Raw genomic sequence first — 24617 nt, 5'->3', positions numbered from 1 at the left:
TTGTTTGAGGGGCAGGTCAGAACAAGGCCCTGCTCCTGTTGTCTGTGTAAGACCACAGTACACGTCCTCTCAGATCACACTATTTGTCTTTGTGCCATATGAAACCAGTGCAGAGCTGAAAAATTACTCCACTGCCCCAAGGCTTGATCCAGGTTTACATTCTGCAAGGTTATCTTTCTTCTAGTGACAGCAAGAGTCCTCCCAGGCAGGTTTTCCACTACCTGGGTTACCTCCCAGCTAGCTGGACTGGGTTATAAAAGTGCAGCCAGGATTTCTGTTTTTTTGGGGAAAGAGATAACAGACATCCCCCTCTTTTGCAGACCAGGCAGCACACCTGCCCTCCAAGATGCGTCTGCAGCAGGCCAGCTCTCTGCCTGCAGCACCAGCTCACAGTCTGCAGTGACACCTGGAATTCAGTCCAGGACAACCCCTCCTTGCTGTTCCACAGCTGCCCTGGCTGGCCTGATCCCTGCCTGTGCCTCTCTGCAAGGTCCAAAAGCTTTGCAAGGCTACTCAAGGAGCCACATACACTGACAAGAGGTGTGCTGTCCTCCATGGTCACACACTCCCATGCCATCTCCACCCTTCAAGGCCTGGAGAGGAAGGATGTTTACCTTCACATTTCCAGTACCCTCCAAGGGAACTTTAGAGAAGCAACATACTACCAACAATAAAAACATGGCAAAAATACTCTGGCATACCAAGAAAGCTACTGCAGGGCAGGATTCATCTCAATTCACACTGGATGGTACCAAGCAGACATCTGGGCCATCTCAAACTCTGTTTTATCAACGGAGAGTCTGGCACTACTACAGCATCTGGCTAATCATACCCCAGAAGTGTCCATGTCCTACCATGGGAGCAGATACTGCCCACGGCAATAAGCTGGAGCACATCGGGCTCTGAACATGGTGGTAAGTCAAGGAACCATGCAGGAAATGATCCTGAGCTGATCTGTCATTCGTATGTATTTGAAGAGGAGGTGTGTATGAGACTTTCCCTTCTGAATGTCTCTTGGACTTTCTCCTCCTTGGCAGCCAAAGACTGACAGAATCATTTTGGTTGGAAGAGACCCTTAAGAAGTCCAACTATAACGTAACTCTGGCACTAAACGATGTCCCAAAGAACCTCATGTATAGGCCTTTTAAACACCTTCAGGGATGGTGACTCAACCACTTCCCTGGACAACCTGTTCCAGTGCCTGAGAACCCTTTCCATGAAGAAATTTTTCCTAATATCCAATCTGAATCTTCCCTGGTACAACATGAGTCTATTTCCTCTTATCCTATCACTTGCTACTCTGGCAATGAAGATGAATTTGTTTCAAGTCCAAAGCAACCCCAAGACTTCAGTGTGAGTACGTAACAGCTGTGGTAACAAGCACGACAGCCATGAGCTCTGGATAGGAGGTGGGCTGTGCACACAGCTGCAATGGGGACACTAGACAGGGCTAGAATCCCCTTTGGCCTGTCCCCAAATGGGACAGTAAGGTCCCCATGATAGGCTGGGCTCTGCAGTACTGGAAGGTGCAGAATGCAATCCAAGTCTCAGAAGGAGCTGCTGTCTCTTCTCAGGGCCCATTTGTTTGGGTGTGATGCTGTCCCAGACATGTTCCCTTCAGGAGGAAGAAGGATTTTTAGACACTGAAATGACAGGCTGGCTGGCACATAGCTCTCTGCTTCTTTCTCCAACTATTTTTTAGATCGCTGGCTGAGCAGAGAATTTCAGTGTGCTGGGCAGCACCAGCAACTCCAGCAGAGCTGCTTAGGAGACACCAGTTAAGAGATGTTGAGAGGCCTCCTGGATGGGCCAAAGCATGGTCGCTTTGCTCCAAGACCTGCCCTCAGCAGGGCGGCTGCCCCCAGCTAACCACTCCCCACTTAGCAGCACGTGCGGATGAGACTTAACTTCTAGCAGAAAATTCTTCCCCATGGTACTGATTTATTAATAATAGGTGAGGAGGGAGCAGTTTTTGCCCTTCTCTTCTGCTTACACACAAGATAGCAATTTGGCAGCTGGCAGTAAATCCCATTAAGGCAGCAAGATACTTAAAGGCATCAGCAGCTCCTGGCCCATTATTGAACCAGGCAATGGACACTGCTAATGTACATCTAAAACTGGCTGCATCCAATGGGAAGCAAGGATCTTACTGAGATAGTAAGTAATAAAGGAGACTGCAACGGCAGGGATGAGAATAAGCTAATTCATTAATATCTTTGCCCATATTCAAGGGACAAACGCGGGACTTTAGCAGAGGAAATAGCAACAAGAAAACCCATATTGAATCTCCTCATATATTTCTCTTATGGGCCAAGAGAATCAAAATCATGGGTAGCCCATCATGTCTGACATTTCCTAATTAGCCTATTAAAGCCATGGCTGGCTTTTATATTTTCTAGATGAAAAAGGCAGAAAGTGGATGAGCAGAGGCTAAAACGAGAGCAATAAATTCCTCTGGATCTGTTATAGCTGTGCAGATCTGGTCTGCAACAGCCCTTGTTTATTTGGCTGGAAACTGGTCCTGCAAACTGCAACAGAGAAAACGGCGACAACTCTGGGAAACCCTGAGGTGCACCCACTACTGGCAGAGAGGAAGCTACCAACCCTTCTTCCCCATTAGGCTGGGCTGTGATTGCAAGCTAGGTCACTTAACAAGCCTCCCTGTTGCTCCATGCACAACAGCCTGTTGCTGGGTCTCATAATGTATTTAGCTTCAGAGCATATAACTCTTGCACATAGCACTCAGTAGGTCAGATTGCCCAGAAAGGACACAAGGAAATTGCTGCACAAAAACCTCATGCCTCTGACACAGCTGTCCACCAGTGCTTGGCTCTGCTACCTGCTTAGCTCTCGTGCTGAGAACTAATTAGTCTTCCTCCACTCCCTCTGCCAAAACCATTTTAATAAGACGTGTGCATGGTGGAGAGGAGTCACATTCCTACAGGTGCCACTGCTCTGCTGCCAAGTCGTTTTGCCTTCCTCTCTGTATGCATGAAAATAGCCTCTGTCCTGCTAGGTAACACAGCTGGAGATCCACCTCAGAAAAGAAATGCCGGAGAGCTAAGCATTGTTGCTTTGCTGAGCATGGGAACATCCTTCTCTGGACTTCTGCCCTGTGCTCTGGGCACGCGGTCAGCAGTGCAGCTTGAGACTGAGCATGTCTCCCAGATAAGCATGGGGAATGCTGCCCACAAGGTCTGTCTGAGAGCAGAGCTTTTGCTTTCTTGCACATAACCCAGAGGTTCAAATGAGGAGAGTGGCATCAAGATGCTGCCCTGCAAGTGCCCCAGGGCCTCAAGCATTGCTGCTTTCTGCTGCAGGACAGTGCCACTAAAGACACAACACTCACACCAACTACTTTGCTCCTCAGGTCTTCAAGTCAGTTCTAGACACTAAATCTTCATGGTGGCACTGTCAGGACACAAGAACAAATAGCTTCAAGCACATCTTGTGTCCATTACTATCAAAAGGCCCCTGAGAAGGTGCTGGGTCACCAACCAATGCAGTGATCAATAGGTGGAGTGGACACCTCCTGTCTCTGCACAAACATGGCACGCCACAACATGGCATGTTACAGCCTTGGTTAGGCTATCGAGACGGGGAGTTGGTTAGCAAGGGGTGGGGTGGCTGTTTTGAAGGTCACACACTACCTGTACCCCTGAGAGTTATCACTGGGGTTGAAACAGGCACTGTTGTTGGTTGACATCTGACAGAAATCCTGCCTGCAGCCATGGTATCACACAGAATCACATGCCACACAGTTTAAAATTATTTTTGATACATTATTTCCTCTAGGACTCACCGAACTGGGCAAATTAGCTTCAACCTCCAGACTGTTTAAACTTGAGTTAAATGGTTTTGATGAAGCCCTCAGTGACTCTTACTTCCCACACATGAGGGCAGAACTCCTAAAAAAATTTCTCCAAGCCCTCCCCACCATGACACAGAAGCTCCTTGCCCCATGCATGTACAGAGTCAAGTTGTGTTTGCTGCGAGACATGCTCACAGTCGCTTTCCAGATCTATACCCAGAGTTTTGCATCTGCAGATGCACATGTACAGACCCATCCAGCTGCCACAGTTTCCGTGCACAAAAACTCACTCATGCTTTTTTCCTTCTGCCCCTTTGAAATCAAAGATGAAAACTGAGGAGTCTCTGAACATTTGGAGACAACAGTCCTACCCGTCACCCACTGACATGACTCTGGCTATAGAAAAGGGCTTGACTGTCAACAGTGCTGGCTGCCAGCAAGGGCTGCAGACTTAGACTTTAAGCAGGTGGGGTGGGCACAGAGCATTTTTGAAAACTATGCTGCCACTTTCTTCTTTATTTTACAAGGTTAGATTTTTTTTTTTTGTGATGGCCATGGTCAGTGACACTGGCAAAAAGTCAATTTTAGGAGCCTCTTCAAGGACACAGGCACTGTTGATGGTTGACATCTGACAGAAATCCTGCCTGCAGCCATGGTATCACACAGAATCACATGCCACACAGTTTAAAATTATTTTTGACACATTATTTCCTCTAGGACTCACCGAACTGGGCAAATTAGCTTCAACCTCCAGACTGTTTCGTAGGAGAAAGTGGTGCAAGTCTCACCATGACAAACCAAAACTTTGGGGCTTTCTTTCTCTAATATTCTGTTCCTCCACATTAAGCTGACTAATAGAGAGAAGACATAAACTAATTCATTAACTCATCATACAATTACTGTTTTATTAACTGATTTAAAAACATACATCTAGCATAGTAACTTAAAGTGGAAGAAAAAGTGACAATGCTTGGTTTCAGATTACAACATCAATAAAGTTGTAAGGTACAGTCATTTGGATGAGCATCTCTCAGTCTGCAGTCACTAAAACAGATGTTTTGAATCTCACTTAAATATAAAGGAAATACCCTATTGAAAAAACAAGAGATTATTCCCTTATATTCCTGCCTTGTCTTTGCTGCAGCATTACTTAAAATTATTCAGTCATATGAAATTGGAAAGTCTATTCGATCTAAAAAAACCTAGAGGTGACTCTAAAGGCACAGGGAGGGGATACTCTGACACCCGCTTGCAGAGATCAGCTCTGCTAATGAAATTCTGGTATGCAATGTTTATCCATAGGAAGGGAGAGAAATCCTTCCAGGTAGCTACAGAGCAAACAAACATGTTAATATTGGGATGAGCCGCTCAGTCAACATTCACTCTCATAGCAATGCAAGCAACAAGAACCTTGGATGCCTGTGAATGTGGTGAGCTCCTGTGGGGGCATCTGCTCTGAAACCACTCTGCCTTCCTGGGCTCTTCCTTGGGAAACGCACCCGGCACTCACAACCCACTCCAGTCAACGCTTCCTCTCAAGCCCTTGGCTTTGCCCCTTGCCTGTCAAATAGCCAGGACTGCAAAAGATACACTGTGGGGCTGCTGCAAGGTCAGGCGGCTGAGCATGAGAGGAAATGCCCTGTGTCCCTCACCTCCTTCAGTCCACAAACTGCCAGCTCCATGCTGTGCTGGGTTCAGTGTTCCTGCCTGATGCATGGAGCAGGGCATGATGTGGGTGACAGGAAATACACTAGGATTTGTTCTGTTTTAGTGCACGAAGGCTGCAAAAATAACCACTTTTTCTGTAATAAGAGGTTGATTAGCTCTTCTGTTAATCAGTGGGTGCTCTTTAAAAAAAGCATTTCTGGACCAGCTGTAGCCTTAATTGAAGGAAATCAAGTCATTTGTTTGAACTTCTCTACTTGCACAGCTCTGCATTTAGCTTGCAGAAGAAGCTGAAAGATAGCACTGATCTTTCAAGACTGTGCTGTGTACATGGCTTCAGCACACGCTGCCACCTGGGTACCTTCTAGGACTGGGGACTTTTGTTCTGAGATGTTATTGAGACAACTGGTCTGTCTAGCAGTGACTGCAGCGTGGCCCTGGCAGTCAGGGGCCAAGCAGCATTCATCAGCCCAAATCTCTTGGAGGCTCTTGTTGATGAGTTGACAGCTGGCTGGTGGTGGTTGATCTCTCCAGAAGGGCTCTTATCCATGATGGGCCTGAGGAAAAGAGAGAAACATGGTGGTGAAATTGCACTCTAAGTATCTGCATTCTTCTCACAGCTCTGAAATCTGAAACAGAAGCTGCCAGGCCTGGGAGCAGCACAAGGCACACCAGCTTCCCACACAAGGCGTGCACTCTCCACCTGTACTGCTCTATAACGACCATGTTAATTTCAAAATCAAGGTGTCATGTCCCAACTCCTCAGTTTTGTTTCTTGAAAGAAGCAACATGATGCTAATCGTACAGTAAGTGGGTTCAGAAATAACCATGTTTTGGTGCACGTGATACTTACCTAATGCCTACTTTATTTTCCAAAGCTCCTTCTAACATGGATTAACATGTTTTAAGGGAAAAAAACATGAAATGGATGCCAGAAACTTGTCCTGGTATTTACCCAAGGAAAGTCTTGAACAAGCACTACTACAAGAGTTCTACAACAGACATGGGCATTGTCCCTGTGTGGGGAACATGGGAATGGAGCAGTAAAAACACAGGAAAATTCTGGCTATTCTTAAAAAAAATACAAAATTTCCAACACTCTAGCTATAAGGAACCTGAGAAAATGTTTCATTTAGCATTATATGTCAGCACAAATAAAAGGAGTTCTTTTTGCAGAACAGGCAGGAGACTCCAGAGACAACACAAAAGTCTGCTTTTTCCTGTCATGAAGTCACTTCTGTTTTCCCCAGACACACTGCAGGCAGTGTTGCCAACAGCACACATACCTGAAACTTGTCGATCCAAGAGCTGCTGGATCTGAAATAGGCCTTTGCTGGCTGGTGCTCCCAGCAGGCTGGCACTGCCCTCGCGATCTGGAGGCAGCTGGCACACCATGTTGGTTTAGGAGAGCAAGTTCCTTGCCCAGAGGCTGGGCTGAAGTTTCTTGATGACTCCTTGACTGGCATTGCTGTGTCCACTGTGTGTCTTCCTCTTGGTTGGGTATTTTTAGGTATCTTATCCGGTGCTTCCTCGTTTTCCAGGGTCTTGCTGCAACACCCGTTACAGGTGGAGGGCTTTTTGGAGGGGTTGGAATTAGACAATGGTTCGGGCTGGAGAACACTGCACCTTCCTGAGCCTGTGATGAACCTGAAACAGGGGGGGAAAACGCAATGATTTACCAGTTCATTTTACTCCTAAAATGATCAACCCAGTGAGTAAAAGGTTTTGGAAAATGCTGTGTAATGGAGCTGGGTGGGGAGGTGTGTCCTGGGGCACACAGAGATGCTGGCCTTATTGAACTGCTTCCTCTGATAGTTGGCAGTTTTGGTTATTTGGCAGGCCCTCTTCCAGTACTGCTGGTGATGTGCCAAGTGCTAGAACTGCTCATGAGCCATGCACAGCTTAAGGGAAAGACCAGCTTACTCCTCCTCCTGTTGTCAGGCAGGATCACATCTGCATCATTCCTGGCCAGTATTTGCACTGACTTGTTTAAAACACCTGGGGACACAATCCAGTGATCTGAAATTCAAGGCACATGAATAATCACAGATGAGTGGATCCACTTTTTATTTTTTTTAATCAGAGGCAGAGGTGTAAGAATAAGATCTTGAGATTAGCTTTAAAATTAGGGAGAGTGCCTGACTGCTAGCGAAAATATTGCACTATATGCAGGGCTACTATTTGGCTGTTCATATTTTAGCCCATGTAATTCTCAGGTGCAACAAACAGAGAAGAAAAACCTCGTTCCTGATTTATGAATGTAACATGCACACATATATGCTTAAAACCATTCTATATATAGCAGGGATCCAATTCCTCTTGTCTATTAAAAGAACCAACTGTATCTAAGCACCTGCTGTGCAAGGTCCAGGGCAGGAACACAATCTAAAAAATGTGCCACCAAAACCCAGGCCCAGAAAGCTCAGGGTTATTGGACCTAACTGATGGAGATGCATTTCACTGCTTAGGTAACCACATAAAGTTGACATAGAATTTTCACTGAGCAGTTTCCATTATACTATATGCTTTAAAAATGTCACCAAAATTTCATAGGGTTTTAAATTTGTTTTTAAGTAAAGATACTCTGAAAGACTGGCGTACCTGCCTCAAGAGCCTGAAATAACACTCAACAACTTCCAAAGGGTGCAAATCATATGGATTTGATGCTGCAAACACTTTTACATAAGAGCAGTTTTGCTCAGATGACGTGTTCTTTTCTGGTCAGAGGACAAGTTCTTCTGTGAGAAAATCACATTGGGTAGGACACAGTCCTGAAGTTAAGTGTTAAGGCATTTAAATACCTCTCCAAATCTTGACACAGTCCCAAGTCACAGAGGTCAAGTGTAGTTTTAACTGCCTTGCTGAATGAAGTCTATCAGTTGCTAAAATTTTATCAGGTATTTGCTCTGCAAAACGTGTGTTTTAGTGACAGAGGGCAAAGGCTACTGTGTTTTGTGACTGGTTATTATGGCTGGCTGCTTGTGATTTGCGATCTGAGTCGTCCCTGCCCCCACTCTCAGGTAATAATAGATTTCAAACCACTCCATCAATCTTGTAACCAAATCCTAGCAAGTTTGGTTACAAGATGGTCAGATCTATGCCCAACCATTCACAATTATATAGGGCATGACACTGGTACACTGTGAGGTGTTTGGGGCATTGTCTACTCGTTCTAAAGAGCTGCTCATAATAAATCATACTCAATCTAAAGAAATAATATTAAATCTAAAAACGATCAGATTAAAGAGACCATGAGGTCATAATCTAATACTTCTGTGGTCACTGGAAAATGGGCCATTCCTTTAGATTTTTTCCAACAGCTTCTGTTCTTGTTAATGAGATATTGTTTATATTGCTGTTAATACACAGAGGCTTTGAATAGTTTAATTCTGCGTTTTTTCCAAAATATATTATATTTTTCTAAATTTTAATAGATCCCTTTTTGCCCTTGAAAGAAATATAAAACTAAAACTTCTATGCTGATATTTATAGAGGCAAAAAAAAAAGTTACTAACAACAGAAATAGATTAAAGTTGTCCTTTTGTAAGCTCCTCTACTGGATATGTATTTGAAATAATTACTATTAATGTTTCTAATATTCTTAAATATGATATTCAATAGGCAGTGAAGAGTGGGAATTCCGCTTTCATTCATTTAAACGCAGTTCTTGAGAAGTCTTTGACTTTGTTCCTGAGTAGAAGAGCACATTTGATTTTTAAACTCTCCACTGAATGCATCCCTTCGGTTGCATATTGTTCCAGAATTCCCAGTTGCCCAGTTAAACCTTAATCCTTAGCCATTATTTCCATCAATACCAACTGGGGTAAAATATAGCTCAGTTGGAACAACAATATTATAGACTCATCTGGCACTGCCATAAATTAATGACACAAGATAAAAGACAGAGACATATCCTTCCTCTAGACTTGATGCTAAGCTGGTGCAAGATCAGCTTGTTCCTCTTAATTCCACAGACCCATGCTGAAATGTATCAACTGATGGTCAACACAGCTGGCCATCATGTTCTGCTTAAAAACTGGAATGGATTACTTAGGGTCTGGCTCTGCAATGATATTTCCAAATTGGTGCTCTACAGCACAGAAGCCACTTCTCATAAAACACTGCAGTTACTCATACATCTGTCTACAAATGGTTAGTAGTACATGTCACTTCCTGAGCTAACCCTTCCCCAGAGGTTTAGGTCCAGTACCTGAGGAAGACTCAGAGAGACAGGAGTGGCAAGAAGAATCAACAGAAATCCTTCCAATGAGGTCTTCATCACTGGTCTCCCTCAACTCATCTTCACAACTGTCAGTCAGGCTGCAGTCTTCACCTTCTTTCTCATCACTAAGAGTGACCTTCAGTGCTTGGGTAGCTTTCTCTTGCTGATCTGTTTCCAGGCAGCTGGACATCATCAAGTATCACACCTGTAGTTAGCCTTTGAGTTGTCAATATGCAGCCAGCCAAGTGCAGCTTGGCATGGCCACACAGGCAAACAACCAGACAGTGATTTAGTCACCCACTGTGATTTCCCACTTTCCTGGAGATATGGAAAACAATTCTAAATGGATCAGCCATCTAAGCTGGCTGTGTCTGATTAGCTGAAAGTTTCCTATATACAGTGAAGAAAGCTCAGAGAAATAGAGCCATTTTTACTTCCAAAACAATCATCATCTGTCTATGGTATGGGGGAATCTCAGCATGGCATTATTTTCCTTTCAGCCTTTCATTTGGTTCGGTAAATGTCATGCTTGCAGAAAACCTCATCCACTTTCACTTCTTTCACTGTCTGAAAGCAGACACTGTCAGGGCTAAGTGAGCCCACCCTTGCCTATGCTGGTCATCAGCCTGCTCTAGAGAGAGGTCACAGCTTCCTGCAGGCTTCTTCTCCCTTGCCGACCTGGCAGAAGCTCCAGCCGGGAGCACTGATGCCACCACAGGCACAGGAAGGCAGGAGGTCAAGACCACCCCTTGAAACAGCCTCCAGGTGGCCAAAGAATTTATTTTATTACTACAGCAGAAAAGATTGCCTGTTCTACTCCATGATAAGATTTCTCCCGTGGTCTCACCACTTGTGCTGTTCTCTTTGTACTCTCAGCTCAGAGAACACATCTTCCTGGTGCAGATCTTCTCCTCCTCCTCCAGAGCCATAAGGATTCTCTGTCTTTAGACTGCAGAGTTTCAAAGGGCTCACTGCAGGTGCCTACAAAAATGGCAGAAGTTATCTTGATAACCTCAGGAGCTCTCCCCAACTAGATTGTGGAGTTTAGAAGGTATCAAGTCTGCTGTTACTCCTGAGTTTTCAGATCATACCTCACAATTTTTTTTTGCTCTTCAGTTTTAAGAAGTTGCACGTGCCAGTTTTGTACACTGTTACAGCTTGAGGAATCCAGAGTGGCAGTAACAAAGATGCTGATTTATATCTCACTGGTATGTAAGCCTGTAGCATCTATGCCAATGAGCACGTTAAGACTAGTATCACAGAAATGGCATAATTCAGCATATGACCACAGTCCCCTTCCACAACATAGATTATAACACACAGTAATTCATGCAAATTTTAAATTAGTTTCGGAAAAATTTCCAGTGCTTGGGAAGCGGCAGCAGAGAGACAAGGGAGGGACACATTTTTTCCAGTGGTACTGGTACATCTGTTATCAGCATTAAGTGAGGCTGCTGACAACCCAGAGATTCAGGTGCCCCATGCATGCCATTTCCTTGATTTAGCACAGCCTGTTTAAACATATACAGATGCATCTATGCCATGTTGGACACCAGGGTCCACAAAAACTAACCACAATGAGCCAGACTGCACCGCCTTAGACACATGGGTATCCTCTCACTAAGTTACTGCCAAAATGAGCAGGCTGACCTGCAGGGCTGGGGTACCACACTCTTGCCAAGAGGAATAAACTTTAGCTTTGTGTTTCTTTAGTCAACAGGAATGACCTTGCAGCATTAGCAATCTGATTATTTATGCCAACATCAAAGAAACACTGCTGAAAAAAATACTTTGCTTAATAGCTGCTGTAGAAATACCACTAAATTTTGTAATCCTGCCTTGTGCTTTGCTCAGCCAGAATGATAGGAAATACACTGCCAGCAGCCAATATGTGATCTTCATGTGTTCCTTTACAGCTGATGGTTAATTGCCACTAGCACATGGGCACCTTCGTAACGTCAAGGCAAAAGACTCTCTGTCCTCCTCAAGGTGAACTGCATATTGGGTGGCTTTTGGGCTACAGAACACAGTAACCTGCCACAAGCCACAGTGCGAATTCAGTTTATCCCAGGATTTATGGAGGTCACCAGTCAGGAATATGAAGCATACAAGAAAAACATACACCTAGCTTTTGCCTCCTTGCACAAAGGGCCTTGGTGGGGTTTCCACACATAACTTGACTGAATCCTAAGAAAAAATTAAAAAAAAAAAAATATTAGTCCAGCCTTTAAAAAAATGTGTTGTCTTTGAAATCAGTTAATATCATTTCCCATAGACAAAAGGATGTAATATTTCATGGTGTAGGTTCACAGTGTCAGCTGGAATGGCCTGACACTGCTGCTAAGATGCAGTTCTCTGTTTTTACCAGAATCTGTCTCCTGCTCCTGCCCCGCGCCCTCCACTATGCTGGTGCAAACATCAGCAGGGTCACACGGTGAGTCAGATCAGGGAAGAGATCCAGACGAAAAGTAAATATGTATTTTTTGTTTTGTTTTCCTGTTTGTTTGGTTATTTTTCAGCTGGATCTCAATCAGAATCAGGTTCCTCATGTAGCTATGCAGATGCTCTTGCCAAAACAAGAGACAAGGCAGCAAAAGCACAGGAAGAAGGAGTGACCATTGGGTGAAACTGCCCCTATCAGTAGTGCTAGCTACCTACAGGTGCAAATGAAATTATGGTCTCATTCCTTGGCAGGCTGTGCTTGGTTTCCACATATATTTCCTAATGCACACTCAGCTGTTGACACTGCATTGCCTCATCTAGTTCATCATACTGAGTCCTACCTACAGCAAGGAACTGAGGGGAGACTGGCACCTGAGAGAAGCAGCCCACCGTTGTGGGAAGACAAACACTACCTTCCCATCCATGGGCTGGTGGAGTTGCACCATCAAGGAGGCAGGGAGGATGTCTTGGGAAGTGACCAATATTGTACCCTTTCCACCCAGCTGTCCTCAGGAGCTGCTAACCTGGCAGTACTTCCAGGTGGCCAGGGAATGAGGGACAGTGGTATGCCTGTAGATCAGGTATGTGAAGTCAAGCAACTGAGTCCTTTTGCTGAGGCATCCACCACTGGGAAGCCAAAAGAAAGTGCTCTTTGACAGCCAGCAATGCTGCTGCAGTATGAGACTGCAGTACACATAGTTTGAGCATATGATCCCACAGGGAGTGAATGTGCATCACCATGCCTTTCTAGAGGACTGCCTTGGACCACATTCCTATGACTGAACAAGATGTCTCTGGGTATGACTTAAGTGAGTCCAGCTAGCCTCACATGTAGTTTAGAGGACTAATGAGGACAGCTTTTCATGAGGTGTGAAAGGCAACTTCAGCAAGGGAACACCATTGCAGTATAGGGCTGTCAGGAGAGATAGCAGCACATAATGCATAGGGGTGAGTGGCTGAGGAGGGGGAAGCCCAGATAACTTGCACCTTCTGCTGTAGGGCAAAATAAAGGAAAGCCCACTCTAGAGCATGTGAGTCCCATGGATGAAAACATATACCGAACCTGATGTAGCAGTGGCGTGGGTGGGTGGTATTCAAAGCACCCAGGCTTTCACCAGCAATAATAACATTCAGAAGAAGGTGGAGGTGTGGGAAAGAACAGGATTAAAAACATACATTACCATGTGTCAAATCACTGGAGTCATCTGGGAACAGCTCATCAGAAAGAATAGGACAGCTACCGTACAATGGGTAGGCATTGCTAGATCTCCCTGCATCAGCAGACCACCGTGCAGTTCTAGGTCTGGAAGTTGTCGAGGGTCTTGGGCCACATCCAGATTGCCTTGCTACTGCCCCAAGATATGGATCTAAGAAAAAGGTTTCACAAGGTTTTGTGCAAGGCTTCAAATCACACCATCACCATACACTGCCAATATGGTGACTGCTGCTGCACACTTGAAGCTGTAGGGGACAGAAACATCTGTCATTGCATTTACAAGAAACATGTGGAAACATGTGGGAATGTGTCAAGCCTAGAGACAGTGGGCTTTCTGGTGCTGCATGCAGTCCCCCGTGGCTGTCCTTTGCAGATGGCAGAACCCAGGGACCCCCCAAAAAAACAAAGGTTCTTCCCACCCTCCTCTTGCTCCTGGGCATCAGGGACAGGCTGCTGGCTGAGGATGGGATCCAGTACTGCTCTGTGCTCATCACCTGCCTCTGATTTCCCCATGGGCAAGCCTGGATGTTTCCAGAGCTCTGCTACTTCCCCTGCCTGCATATGCTTAGGGTAAGAGTAAGCTGCCTCTCATGTGCTGCCCACCTGCTGGGGGGCAACCACTGCAGGCTTGCCACAGGCATAGTCCAAGCTCCCAGTCTTAAAACATATTGCTTAAATGCCCCGGCACTACGTAGATGGTGACAGCCACCCTACCAGAGCTATAAGTCAATCAAGGCAAAACACATAGGAGCATTTATGGAAATCTGGGAATGGCAGTGACAGATTTTTCCAGTACTGCCTCAGAAACAGATACTTCTCTACCACAGAAAGAAAGGCAAAACCTGTGTTTTTGTAATGCTACAGGGGAGAGTGGATTTTACAAAAGCTATAAAAGGCAAACAGAGCTTTGTCCTCTTACCTACCCAACCTCTGGCTGTCCTGGGATGCAGCACAGCTCTAAGAGCAGCATGTGCAGCCCACAACCCATAGGAAAGCAAATTTCATTTTGGTGCCTAGATGAACAGCGTGCTTTGTAAATCATCTACCAACTCCACAGTGGAGCAATCAGCTCTGCAATAATATGGCCATTTCCTTAACAGCTGAGCGTTAGGAAATGTAAAATATCTGGGCCATAGTTGTTAATATAAGCCCATTAAATACACAGTGCATGAAGAGTAGCTGAGTCAACATTGCTATAGGAAAGAAAAAAACATGGTAATGTTGGAACCTGACCATATGAGCTCATCAGTTTAGAGCTGAAGGCAAGAGTATAAGTCTTGTTACACTAGGAAACAACACAAACTCACAGTTTTGTGCTCTGTCCTTACTGTTTCAGTTAGCCCACTTTAATTAGTTTTCTGAACTATAGCTGATGTTGTCAAAGCAAGATCACCGAGGGATCGGATTTTAATGTATTTTTTCCCTACTGTAACTGCTATTACAACTAATGATTTGGACCAACTGGGATTAAATAGATTACAAACTTATGTACTTATTCCTAAACAAACTAAATTTTTAATGGAGTACAGTTGGTAGGAAAACCACAACTGGAGGGGCTGGGAAGCCAACTGCATTGCCCACACTAATAGGAAGCAACAGGAGCAATTACAGGAAGTACTTTGCAATATTTAATGGTATTTGGTAAAGTGCATGTAGCATATGTAAAAGCATGGACATCTGAACTATAACCAAGGCTACAGGCACGGGGACAACAGATTTACTTTCAAACCATTTACTTTCTACTAATGAATGTAATGGATTTAATCACAGAGGCAAAGAAAACGGAACAGATCTATTACAAGACCACACAATCTCAGTTGCTAAGCTGTTGCTACCCTTGAGAGGTGGTGACCAGATTGCCTTTCCTATTATGAAACTGGAGCAGGAAATCCTGCTATATCCATGCTACATGGGATTGACAGTTACCACGGAAAAGGCCGTGAACAGCTGTTGTTGAAACATGCCTTTTCAAGCCTTGCTTCTTCCCATCATGCAGAATAAATGCTACATACAAACTCCCAGCTACTGCTGGATTTTCTTGATGCTCTTGAGGTGCTCTGCATTTTTCTGATATTGATGTCCAGCTTAGGACAGCTTTCATTTATATGTGCGCTGAATTCCAGCTTCCTCACTTCTCATGTGAAGAAGACATCTTTCGTCCCTTCACTATAATTAAACATTGACCTTGAAGAGGCTGGCTTGCTCTTCATCTTTCTTTTTCACACATCATAACGTGAAAAATAAACCCTGATAGGAAATCTGACCTACCTAACCATGAAATTTCTCCAGCTAAACCACCTTCCTTCATGGATTCCTTGATAATTAGCCAATCTTCATGCATCTTCTTGGAAGGAAGGAGAACAGTCTCACTTGCTGGTATTTTGTCCAAATACTCCAAGTGGGGAATGAATTTTTTTACTTCAGCTCTGTAATTATAATCTGGCTCCTGTAGAAATTGAGAAAGTGGTCAGTTGAACAGTTTATTTAACAGACTGTGGACTTCCACCACCAGCACAGCGGTGTTCAGTTTGTATGACTGCCATTAACTTGAAATGCCTTCTATGAGGCAAACTTATTCACCCCATTCACCAGAAATAAACAGTCAGGAGTTTCATTTCACTGTGCTTTCTCCTCACATAATTGCTACTCAAATTAATTGTGAACATGTCCTGAGCAGTGCAAACTCATGCCCCTGATCAAAAGTCTCCTTTGCTGTTTACCACTGACAACTTTGGCATTTGTCTTCATTACATTATGTATAATGTACAAAAGCATAGAAGGCCACTGATGTCCATGGAAAGCCCAAGCACCCTCAGTATTCAGCCAGCCTCCCTCCTTGCTTTTGTGATTCTCTGGTTGCTGCATCAATATTCAGGTGATACAAATACTTGAAAACATGTTATTAGTGTTGCTACACCTCCTGATGGAAAAAGAAAGACCATTTCCATGGGTGGTGTTTTTAGGCACACCCATAAACCTGCTACAGTGAATTAACTGCACTGATTTTCTGGGGCAGTCTTCAGGGGCATGGTGTGTCAATTTATACACTGTTAGAAGCGATGGCTTACTTCAAAGTACATTTTCTTCTGCAACACGTCGCATGCCACCAGCAGGTTCACAGAATGTTAAAATGGACTGCACTTGAATTTATTTTCTGTGTGCTGGAAAAACAATGTGATTGCACATGGAATCAGTGTGACAGCCATAGAGGAAAGCACAAGTGGAGCCCCCTTCTGCATGCGTGGGTGGAGCTGATGTATTATAAAATGATTCACAATCACATGCCAGTGTCTGGGATCTCTGAGCAGAAAGGCCAATCCAGAACAGTTACAACTATGTCAGAGCACACTGTGAATCAGGCTGTTTTGGTGGGTTCCAGTAGTAGAAAGACACCTTCATGTGGCACTTTAATCTTTGGGAAAACAGCATTATCTCAGGGCTGACTGGGCTGTGCTGCTTTGCAGTGAAAATACTTTTGGATAAAATAGTCTCAGATTATAAAAGTAAGCACACAGTGATGGCAATGTTTGCTACTTTAAGTATAAAGCAAGAGTCAACTGCTAGTGGCAGATTATGAATGGACTGCTATCTACAAATCAGTTGCTTCATCCAAATAAATGTCATGCTTTTCAAGACATTGCATGGAATATTAGAAAACCCCACAAAGCCAAGTCCTCATTCAACATGGAGTTGTCACAAATGGAAATCCTTCTGTGGAACTTGGCTCTCTACCTCTGAATGATGCAGCACTGAGGCTGGCAGAGGGAACTCACAAAAAATGCATGTTTGTTGTTGTTAAGAGGCAGACACTAGATTTCTCTAACTAAGCCTTTAATCTTAATTTAGCAAGTGAGTCAACCAATTGCCATGCTACCCTGCACATGTACTCCGAACAGTGTCTCGGCTACAGCCTATTTCCAGCCGTGTCTTGTTGGAGAGAATTGTGTTATGCTCATGTTACATTACTATAACAGAGGCTGCAGAATTTATCATCAGGTTTTTGCTTTTGATTTAGATAACACGGAAAAGATGAGCTCATCTGAAAATCAAATTACAGAGAGCAAACAGGCTGTCTGAAGAAAGAGCAGTAAATTTAGCTGGACCATTCTGTAGATTAAAAGTAAATAAATAGGAGGGCTTTTACAGAGCTGTAGCAAGGGCCAGATTAAAAGCGGGAGCTTGAGGAATTAGAGCTGGCCAGCTATGGCACACCAAAGTAAGCCTACATCTACTCTTTTCTATATTTCTGGTGGCTTTTCTATACCTTGAAGAAGTGCAGATATCATTTGAAACCAAGAAAGTGACAAAGCCCATGGAGAAGCTCTTTGCAGCTGATGGTAGGGCGAACTTTGTAAACCAACCCAGGGCGGAGCAGCTTCCAAACATGGAGACTAGGTGGCACAATACAGTGAATTTACAGTCCGCCTCTTCCACAGCTCAGTGTAAAACATACCATTTGTGCAGACTCACTCACCGAATTCTGGCTGACATTTGAATGCAACTACTTGCACAGGAGTAGAGACAACCATTCAATGTGGAGAAGAAGAGTAGCGCACAACCCCACATACCACTCCTCTTTGAACTCCCGTTATGTGACAACATGGAGCAGCATACCAAAGACTGATTTCCTCAGCTAAACAAACCAAGGGCCATCTGACATTTCTCCATTACAAGTATATTTAAGGACAAAAGGTGTCAAATGAAAACTCTGTGTTCAAAAAATACCACCTTCATTGAGCAGGAATGACAAGGAAGTAGAAATAGACTTTCCATGCTGTTAAGATATACTGCACCATTTTCATGGTAAGAAGCTGTGATAAAGAAGTGACAGAAGTTTGTCTCCATGAGTGTAAAAGAGTAAGTATGCATGCTTTGATCATCAGAAGCAGGCAATGCTTCCTTACTGTAGGAATATGTTTTTTCCTCTCATTATTGCATCTTCAGTAAAGAAAATGTTTATGGAGAAATCATTTTGGTTATACAGGGTGTTTAAAAAAGGATCAAATTTGAAGTCACTATATCTTTGAAAATGGGTCCACCTTTTTGAAACACCCTGTAGTTACAAGTGTGGGCTCTGAAGTATACTTCCACCAGTTCAAAACAGAAAGGGAAATATATAATATTTTATTTTGGATTCCAGAGAGAAAAATTATCATAGCTAAAGTGCTACCTTCTGTGGTTTGTTTTACTGAGGGATATGATCAAGCCAACAATTACATCTGAAAAATGCTAATAACTCATGAATCTGAAAAGAAACGCAAAAGCCCAAAGACATATCTAATTGATACATTGCAACTGGCACATCTTGTAAGGAAAATACTGGCTACTTTCTAACCTGCTGCAAGTTCCCTACAGGCTAGAAGGATCCATACAGCTGGGGTCTATGCTCTCCTTGGTACTCCTTTCAGATGCTTGTTTGCACTGCAAACTGTGAAAAGACAGAATAGCTGTCTGCATCAGAACATCTGATTTCTAGCTTAATCCCATTCTCACAGGTAAGAAGGAATACACTGCTAGGAAACAGGCCTGAGTCTTTATTAGCACTCCTTGTATTTAATTTGTGCTCATCTTTGAAACAATACCCATGAGAGGACAAAATCAACAGAAATTGGAAACGCATCCCATGTCATCACTCAGAATGAAACAACAGGAAGATGCCGAAAAATTCCCTATTTCCAACTGAAACTAAAAAAGCACTGCCCAAAATTAACACAATACATGCAAACCAAGTTCTCACCTCTTCAGATTCTGCATTTGGCTTTAGACAAATAAGGTTGCCCTCAACTGTCAGGTGGCTCAGCTTGCAACAAAGTCCCAGATACTGCATCTGGTTGATGTCCTCAATATCATTCCCTTCCAGGTCCAAAACCTCAAGATGATCCAACCAGGTCAGCTGGCTCAGGTCAGAGATATTGTTATAGGCTAGGTAGAGTTCCTCAGCAGAAGGAAACAGAATAAATCTGTAAACCACAGGCTTGCACAAGTAATAATCAGGCTTTGCAAAATATTATCTTATATTTGAAATATCACATGGCACAGCATGAAATTAGCATGGAAGTGAACATTTTTCAAGTGTGGCTGTTGCTGCCTTTAATAACTTGGGGTAATATGGCAATGAATGCTATGCCGCATTAGGCATCTTCAGGATCAGACCTGAGAGTTACACCTCGTTTAAAAAAAAAAAACCCAACACTGTAGTGTCTTTTAAACTAACACATGCAATTCAAGGCATCCAACCAAAGTCCTTTTGAAAAACAAAGGGTAAGAAGAGAACAAAGATTACAAGTAGAGTTTCAACTGAACATAGTTTTTGAGATTGTCATTTGGTAGGACACATCTATACTTACTTTTAGACAGCTGCAGGAAGAGATGCCATCTAAATCTGAGAGCCCACAGTGAGCCATCCACAGGATGTGGAGATGGGACAAGGTGGTTCCAAGATCCCTTATAAAAGAAACAATTTCAGCTCTTATTAGAACTGAAGAAGGAACTCAAGACTTGACTTTGTTTTGCTAAGACTAGGCCACTGCTACTTCCCCCAAATCTCACATTGTTTATAAGAAATATCATTAAAATGTTCACCTTCAAAGGTGTAGAATTATATCCCTCTCTACCTCTCTCTCCCACAGACATCTTCATTCTTGTATGACAACATGTCACCCCAGTTTAGTTTGATTAAGATTCTTCCAAGAGCTGCATCATGGTAATTCTGTCATAAATTGCAGGTAATAGCTAAGAATTAAGTCAGCTTTGCTTATGCGGCATAATTTGCTCTGCACACATAACCCAAATTAAAATAACTAAACTGACTGCAAAGTCTTCTCACTCTGTCCTCTTACGCAGTTACCTTTCTTCTGTTTTTTCAGTTGAAAGAAATAGCAGTCTTGCCAAATTACATTTTTGGAATCAGCAGAAAATTATAATAATTTCTATCCTATTTTCCTACCCTTTTCTAATATAAATAAGGGATCATTTGTATGAATTACAGACCTTCTGGTCCTAATTGAGAAAAGCACCTACTGACCTGCTTATCTCTGTGCATGTGTAACGTCCCACTGACATTGCAGCAGTGCATGATGTAAAGATAACGTAAAATGCAAAAATGGTGGCAAATCAAATTGTGGGCTTAACCTTCTTCCATCTTTCGTAACATTAAATTGCATAAAGCCACTATAACACTTTATCAAAACTATTTCCAACTGAAACACTTTATCCAAACAAAACACTTTATCCAAACCAACCAAAAGCACAGCATTCTCTACTGTAGCCATGATATCACACTAATTGAATAATAAAGAACTAAACAGTGGCAAACTAAATACAATGACAGTTTATCAGAGGAGGTAGAGATGTGCACGGAGTTCACAGAACCACAGCAATGGCTGAGGTTGAAAGGGATCCCTGGAGATTATCTTGTCGAACACCCATTCTCTAGCAGGGCTAGTTGCCCAGGACCACATCCAAGCAGCTAAAATAGTTCTTAAATAGAGATTCTTGGACTTCAAAAATGTGGATTAGCTATCTTATATAATATACCTTTTTCTAATATACATTATACTAAATAGTACATACTTTAATGCACTGTCTAGGGAAAATTGCAGAAGATAAAAAGAATATGGTCATGGTGTCCCTTCTGATCTTGGAATAAAGGTAAGAGTTCTCTTACATGTCTTCTCTTTATGGATCATGGGAAAAAAGAGCAGCTTTGCACTGCCTTGAGAACTTCCTGCGGCTTTGATACAGCTTTGCAGGAAAAAACCCTACAGCCAAATTGCCTGCTTTAGGGATACTGCACAGTCGGCCAGTCCAAGAGGTCAGGAAGGAGTGCTTTTACAAGTGGGGATAGGTGTGTTCTTGTTTGTGGTTTTTGTTGTTTCTCCACCATCTGAGTACTTGGGAAGGGCCATGTCAGGAGAAAGGAGACTGCATAAGGCTGAATAAAGGACAGATGCAAGGAAAAATATCCCCAGATGCTCCTCTTCTGTGATTTGCCCAATACAGGGTTGAATAGGAGTTCCCAGGGTGAAATCAGGAATTTTCACCCTTCTGCAGTATTGTTTGTCCACGGGTGTCATTCAGACCTATCTCACTTCATCCATCCTCTATCACTGCAAGTGCCCCAGGAACTGGGTGCCTCTGATCATCTCTTCCCTGAATGCTGCAGATTAAGTAAGCTCATGATGGATACACAATAGAATGTGTTTACATAATGTTTTATAGCCTTTGAAGTACCAACAGTGCTGCTGACCTAATGGCCTCCACTGCATTTTGTGTACCTAGGCTGCTTGCTCATACTGACACAAGACAGATGCCACAAGGATAAAGAAAGCCATGCACACATGGAAACTCCCTTCATACATAAAAAATACAGTTTCTCCTGCAAACATGCTGCACGCTTACTTTACTTCATTTCTTAGCTATCAGGGCAAGAGGGAACACCTGCCATTGTGTCACCGTACCTATGGCCAGATAAGCCCCTAAAAAGATGGAAGTTTGTCACATTTCTTTCCAAGTACTCAGTCAGATTTGCCTGCCCTGAAGAACTGTGATGTCCCTGTATGTCATTACATCCCCAGCCTTGCAGAATATCTTTCAGTGACTATTTACATCGTGTGTATTTTATACATAAAATAAACACTAGTTCTAAGGCTTCCTTAAAGAACAGATGCCTTTCAAAGTAATATTTACAGGAATTTCTTATTAGATTTGCAAGCCATGTGCCTATAATAAGAAAGAAATTAAAATTAAATTACTAAAGCAGAACCTGCCATCAACCAGGGCCAACATATCCATAAATATAAGTATGGCATTAGAAGAAACATGAAGGAATCACATTGCTCATTTCATGACCTACTTCAAGCACTGATGAGCTTTTCAAATTCCAGAAATTTGCTGCAGGGTTTTCTTTTCTGTAAACCACTCAACACAGGTAAAGGAAAGCAGTCACTCTCATTTTTGTACCACTGAAACAATTGTTTCTGATAGATACTCCGTTAATTAGGCCAGCAAAACTGAAGACAGTCCTAATCTGATTACTTTACATATGGTATGGTAAGGTATGATTCATGACTGTTATTTTTATTTTTTGTCTTGTACTTCCTAACAGAAGGTCTTTTGCCACAGAAGGATCTTTCAGTAATATGTTTGTTCCTAACATTTTTCTGCCAATATAAAGGATGCCAAAACAAAGTAATGGGTTGATTCCCATGCAGCTTTTACACATGGTGCTGAGAAGAAACAGCTATCTCCCTTACTGCTAAACCCTCGATCACTTCATGAATTGTGAAGAAGCAGTCCCCTGCTCCTGCTCAGAGGTCAAGTGTTCCCAGAGCTAAATCATATTTGCCTCTGTGTGTTACGGTTTCTAATTCCAGTGCTAGCTATGGCTAAACCCAGCGCACATGAACATGGTCAGTTACTGCTCACACCATTTGCTAAGTCACGCACAGCATGTATTCGCTATGTATTATTAGGTAACAAGCCTTCAAGCATTCTTCTCCTGCAGAAACCATCAGGAGGAGAGACACCAGTTTAAATTACATATAAAACTCACTTACCTTACTCCTCACAATTTAAACTGCCAAGTCTCAAATCCGTTCCAGTTTAATTCATGGGTTGCAGCTCTGACTCTCCTACAGTGCAAGTAGCATGTTTAAGGTCAATACTAATCAAAGTTGATTAGTATTAGTATTCCAGACAAAGGAATTAGGTTGTATATCCCATGTCCTAGGTACTTGCAAAATGAAAATGCAGAACTGCTGCATGTTTGAAATGCAACCCAGTGTTTGATAACAGGGTCTCATTATAAAAAAATGCTTATACAGACACTTCAGAAAAGAAAAAAAACCTGGAAGCTAATGGGAACTGGTTTCTTATGAGGCCAAAGTTGGCTCTCCCATGCTCACCTTCAACCCATGACACAAGACACTAAGAAAGCATAAACGTTGTTGCACTAAGTGTTTGGTATCACTTGGCCCACTTTTGCTCTCTGTTTCAGGAAAGGGAGTGAGCAAGCCAAGGTATCTTTGCCCCCCAGGAAGAGCACTGCAGCTCTTACAGAGAGCAAGTGACTGCTGTCCTTCTGTGCTACCACAGATGGGCAGCAGTGAGGAGAAGAGGCAAAAGGACTGTTGCCTTCACTGAGTCCCAACTGCAGAACTTCACTGCAAGTTAAAGCCAGGAACAAAGTTCCCCTTCCTGACTCTGGGGTCATGCTAACTGCTGAAGAAGCCTAAAATTCTGGGTCATGCTGTCACATTTTGGGCCTGCAGATCATTACTCCTGTGTCTGTAATGAGTCATCTGCAGTCATAGATGTTATCACAGCAAAGTACATTTGCAAATGCAGGGTGTTTAAAAAAGATAGACCCAATTTCAAAGCAGTATATTTCATGATAGCAACATGTTAAAATTACACAAAAAATTACAAGTGCCCTGGGAGAAGCATCAAGTGGTAATAATTTGAAACTCTATGCCCCCCCACCCCGTTCAAGTGGTAAGAGTTTCATTCATGGGTGGTTTGTGGTTGCAGAGATACAGTGGTTTCAAATTGGATCCATCTTTTTGAAACACTCTGTCTTTTATTTGGTAACTAGCAAGCTAATCTTTTGGAAGCTGCATGAATCCTACTGCAGCATCAGAGAAAACTCCCCCATTAATTACTACACAGATAATTGCCCCTGAGGGCATGGCTGCTGTGAGGTAAAACAGCAAGTTAGAGCAAGCTGCTCCCAACAACTGCACGCACCTGCATTTCTGAAAATACTTCTGAAATACTGCAGCTGGTGAGAAGAGCTTGCAAGAGATGGAAATACCTCCAGCTCCACTGCATCTGGCATGTCCAGCTTGAAGTGTGTCAGAGCAAAGCAAGGAGTTATACGAGCACTCATGACTGCTGTGTGTGTGCAGGTGTGCACATGATTAGGTTTGCATTTATTTCAAGTGCAGAGGGCCAGATCAGCCCAACCCAGGACATGCATCTCATGACTTTTTAACAAGAAATTGAATTAAGAGGGGTCTGCACTCTGACAATAATTTACCAGGGTAAATTAATGTAATAATAAAGTCTTAATAACTGTTCACCAGGGCAGTAGGAGAGAAAATCCACTATAATTATACACATAATGTAACAAAACACCCCCTCAAAAAACCCCACCATTGACTGAGACTAAAATTAATGAGACATGTCAGAGACCAGAACCCTCCTGTATTAGGCATGATATAAACATATAGAAAATGTCAGCATCTGTTCCAAAATTAGGG

General features: G+C 43.1%; 1 protein-coding gene across 22 annotated transcripts in view; it reads right to left on the bottom strand.

The window, feature by feature from the left end:
* Nucleotides 1-4691: 4691 nt before the first annotated feature.
* The window catches only part of LRRC56 (leucine rich repeat containing 56), a 68014-nt gene continuing 48088 nt past the window's right edge, over nucleotides 4692-24617 (bottom strand). For 13 of the 22 annotated variants that reach the window (XM_065065022.1, XM_065065036.1, XM_065065030.1 and 10 more), the window contains 10 exons: nucleotides 19704-19800; nucleotides 19094-19291; nucleotides 15625-15802; nucleotides 13322-13507; nucleotides 11821-11885; nucleotides 10546-10679; nucleotides 9687-9880; nucleotides 7400-7495; nucleotides 6763-7123; nucleotides 4692-6033 (listed from right to left, as the gene is read on the bottom strand). In XM_065065022.1, the coding sequence (XP_064921094.1) occupies nucleotides 5841-6033; nucleotides 6763-7123; nucleotides 7400-7495; nucleotides 9687-9880; nucleotides 10546-10679; nucleotides 11821-11885; nucleotides 13322-13507; nucleotides 15625-15802; nucleotides 19094-19291; nucleotides 19704-19800 (1702 nt within the window). In that variant the 3' untranslated portion in view covers nucleotides 4692-5840. The remainder of the gene's footprint in view (nucleotides 6034-6762; nucleotides 7124-7399; nucleotides 7496-9686; nucleotides 9881-10545; nucleotides 10680-11820; nucleotides 11886-13321; nucleotides 13508-15624; nucleotides 15803-19093; nucleotides 19292-19703; nucleotides 19801-24617) is intronic. The other 9 variants (XM_065065027.1, XM_065065037.1, XM_065065032.1 and 6 more) reach the window with 2 other exon arrangements.

The sequence above is a fragment of the Columba livia genome, chromosome 5 (assembly GCF_036013475.1).
Source record: "Columba livia isolate bColLiv1 breed racing homer chromosome 5, bColLiv1.pat.W.v2, whole genome shotgun sequence".
NCBI classification, from domain to species: domain Eukaryota; kingdom Metazoa; phylum Chordata; class Aves; order Columbiformes; family Columbidae; genus Columba; species Columba livia.
This window is presented reverse-complemented; position numbering and strand designations above follow the sequence as displayed.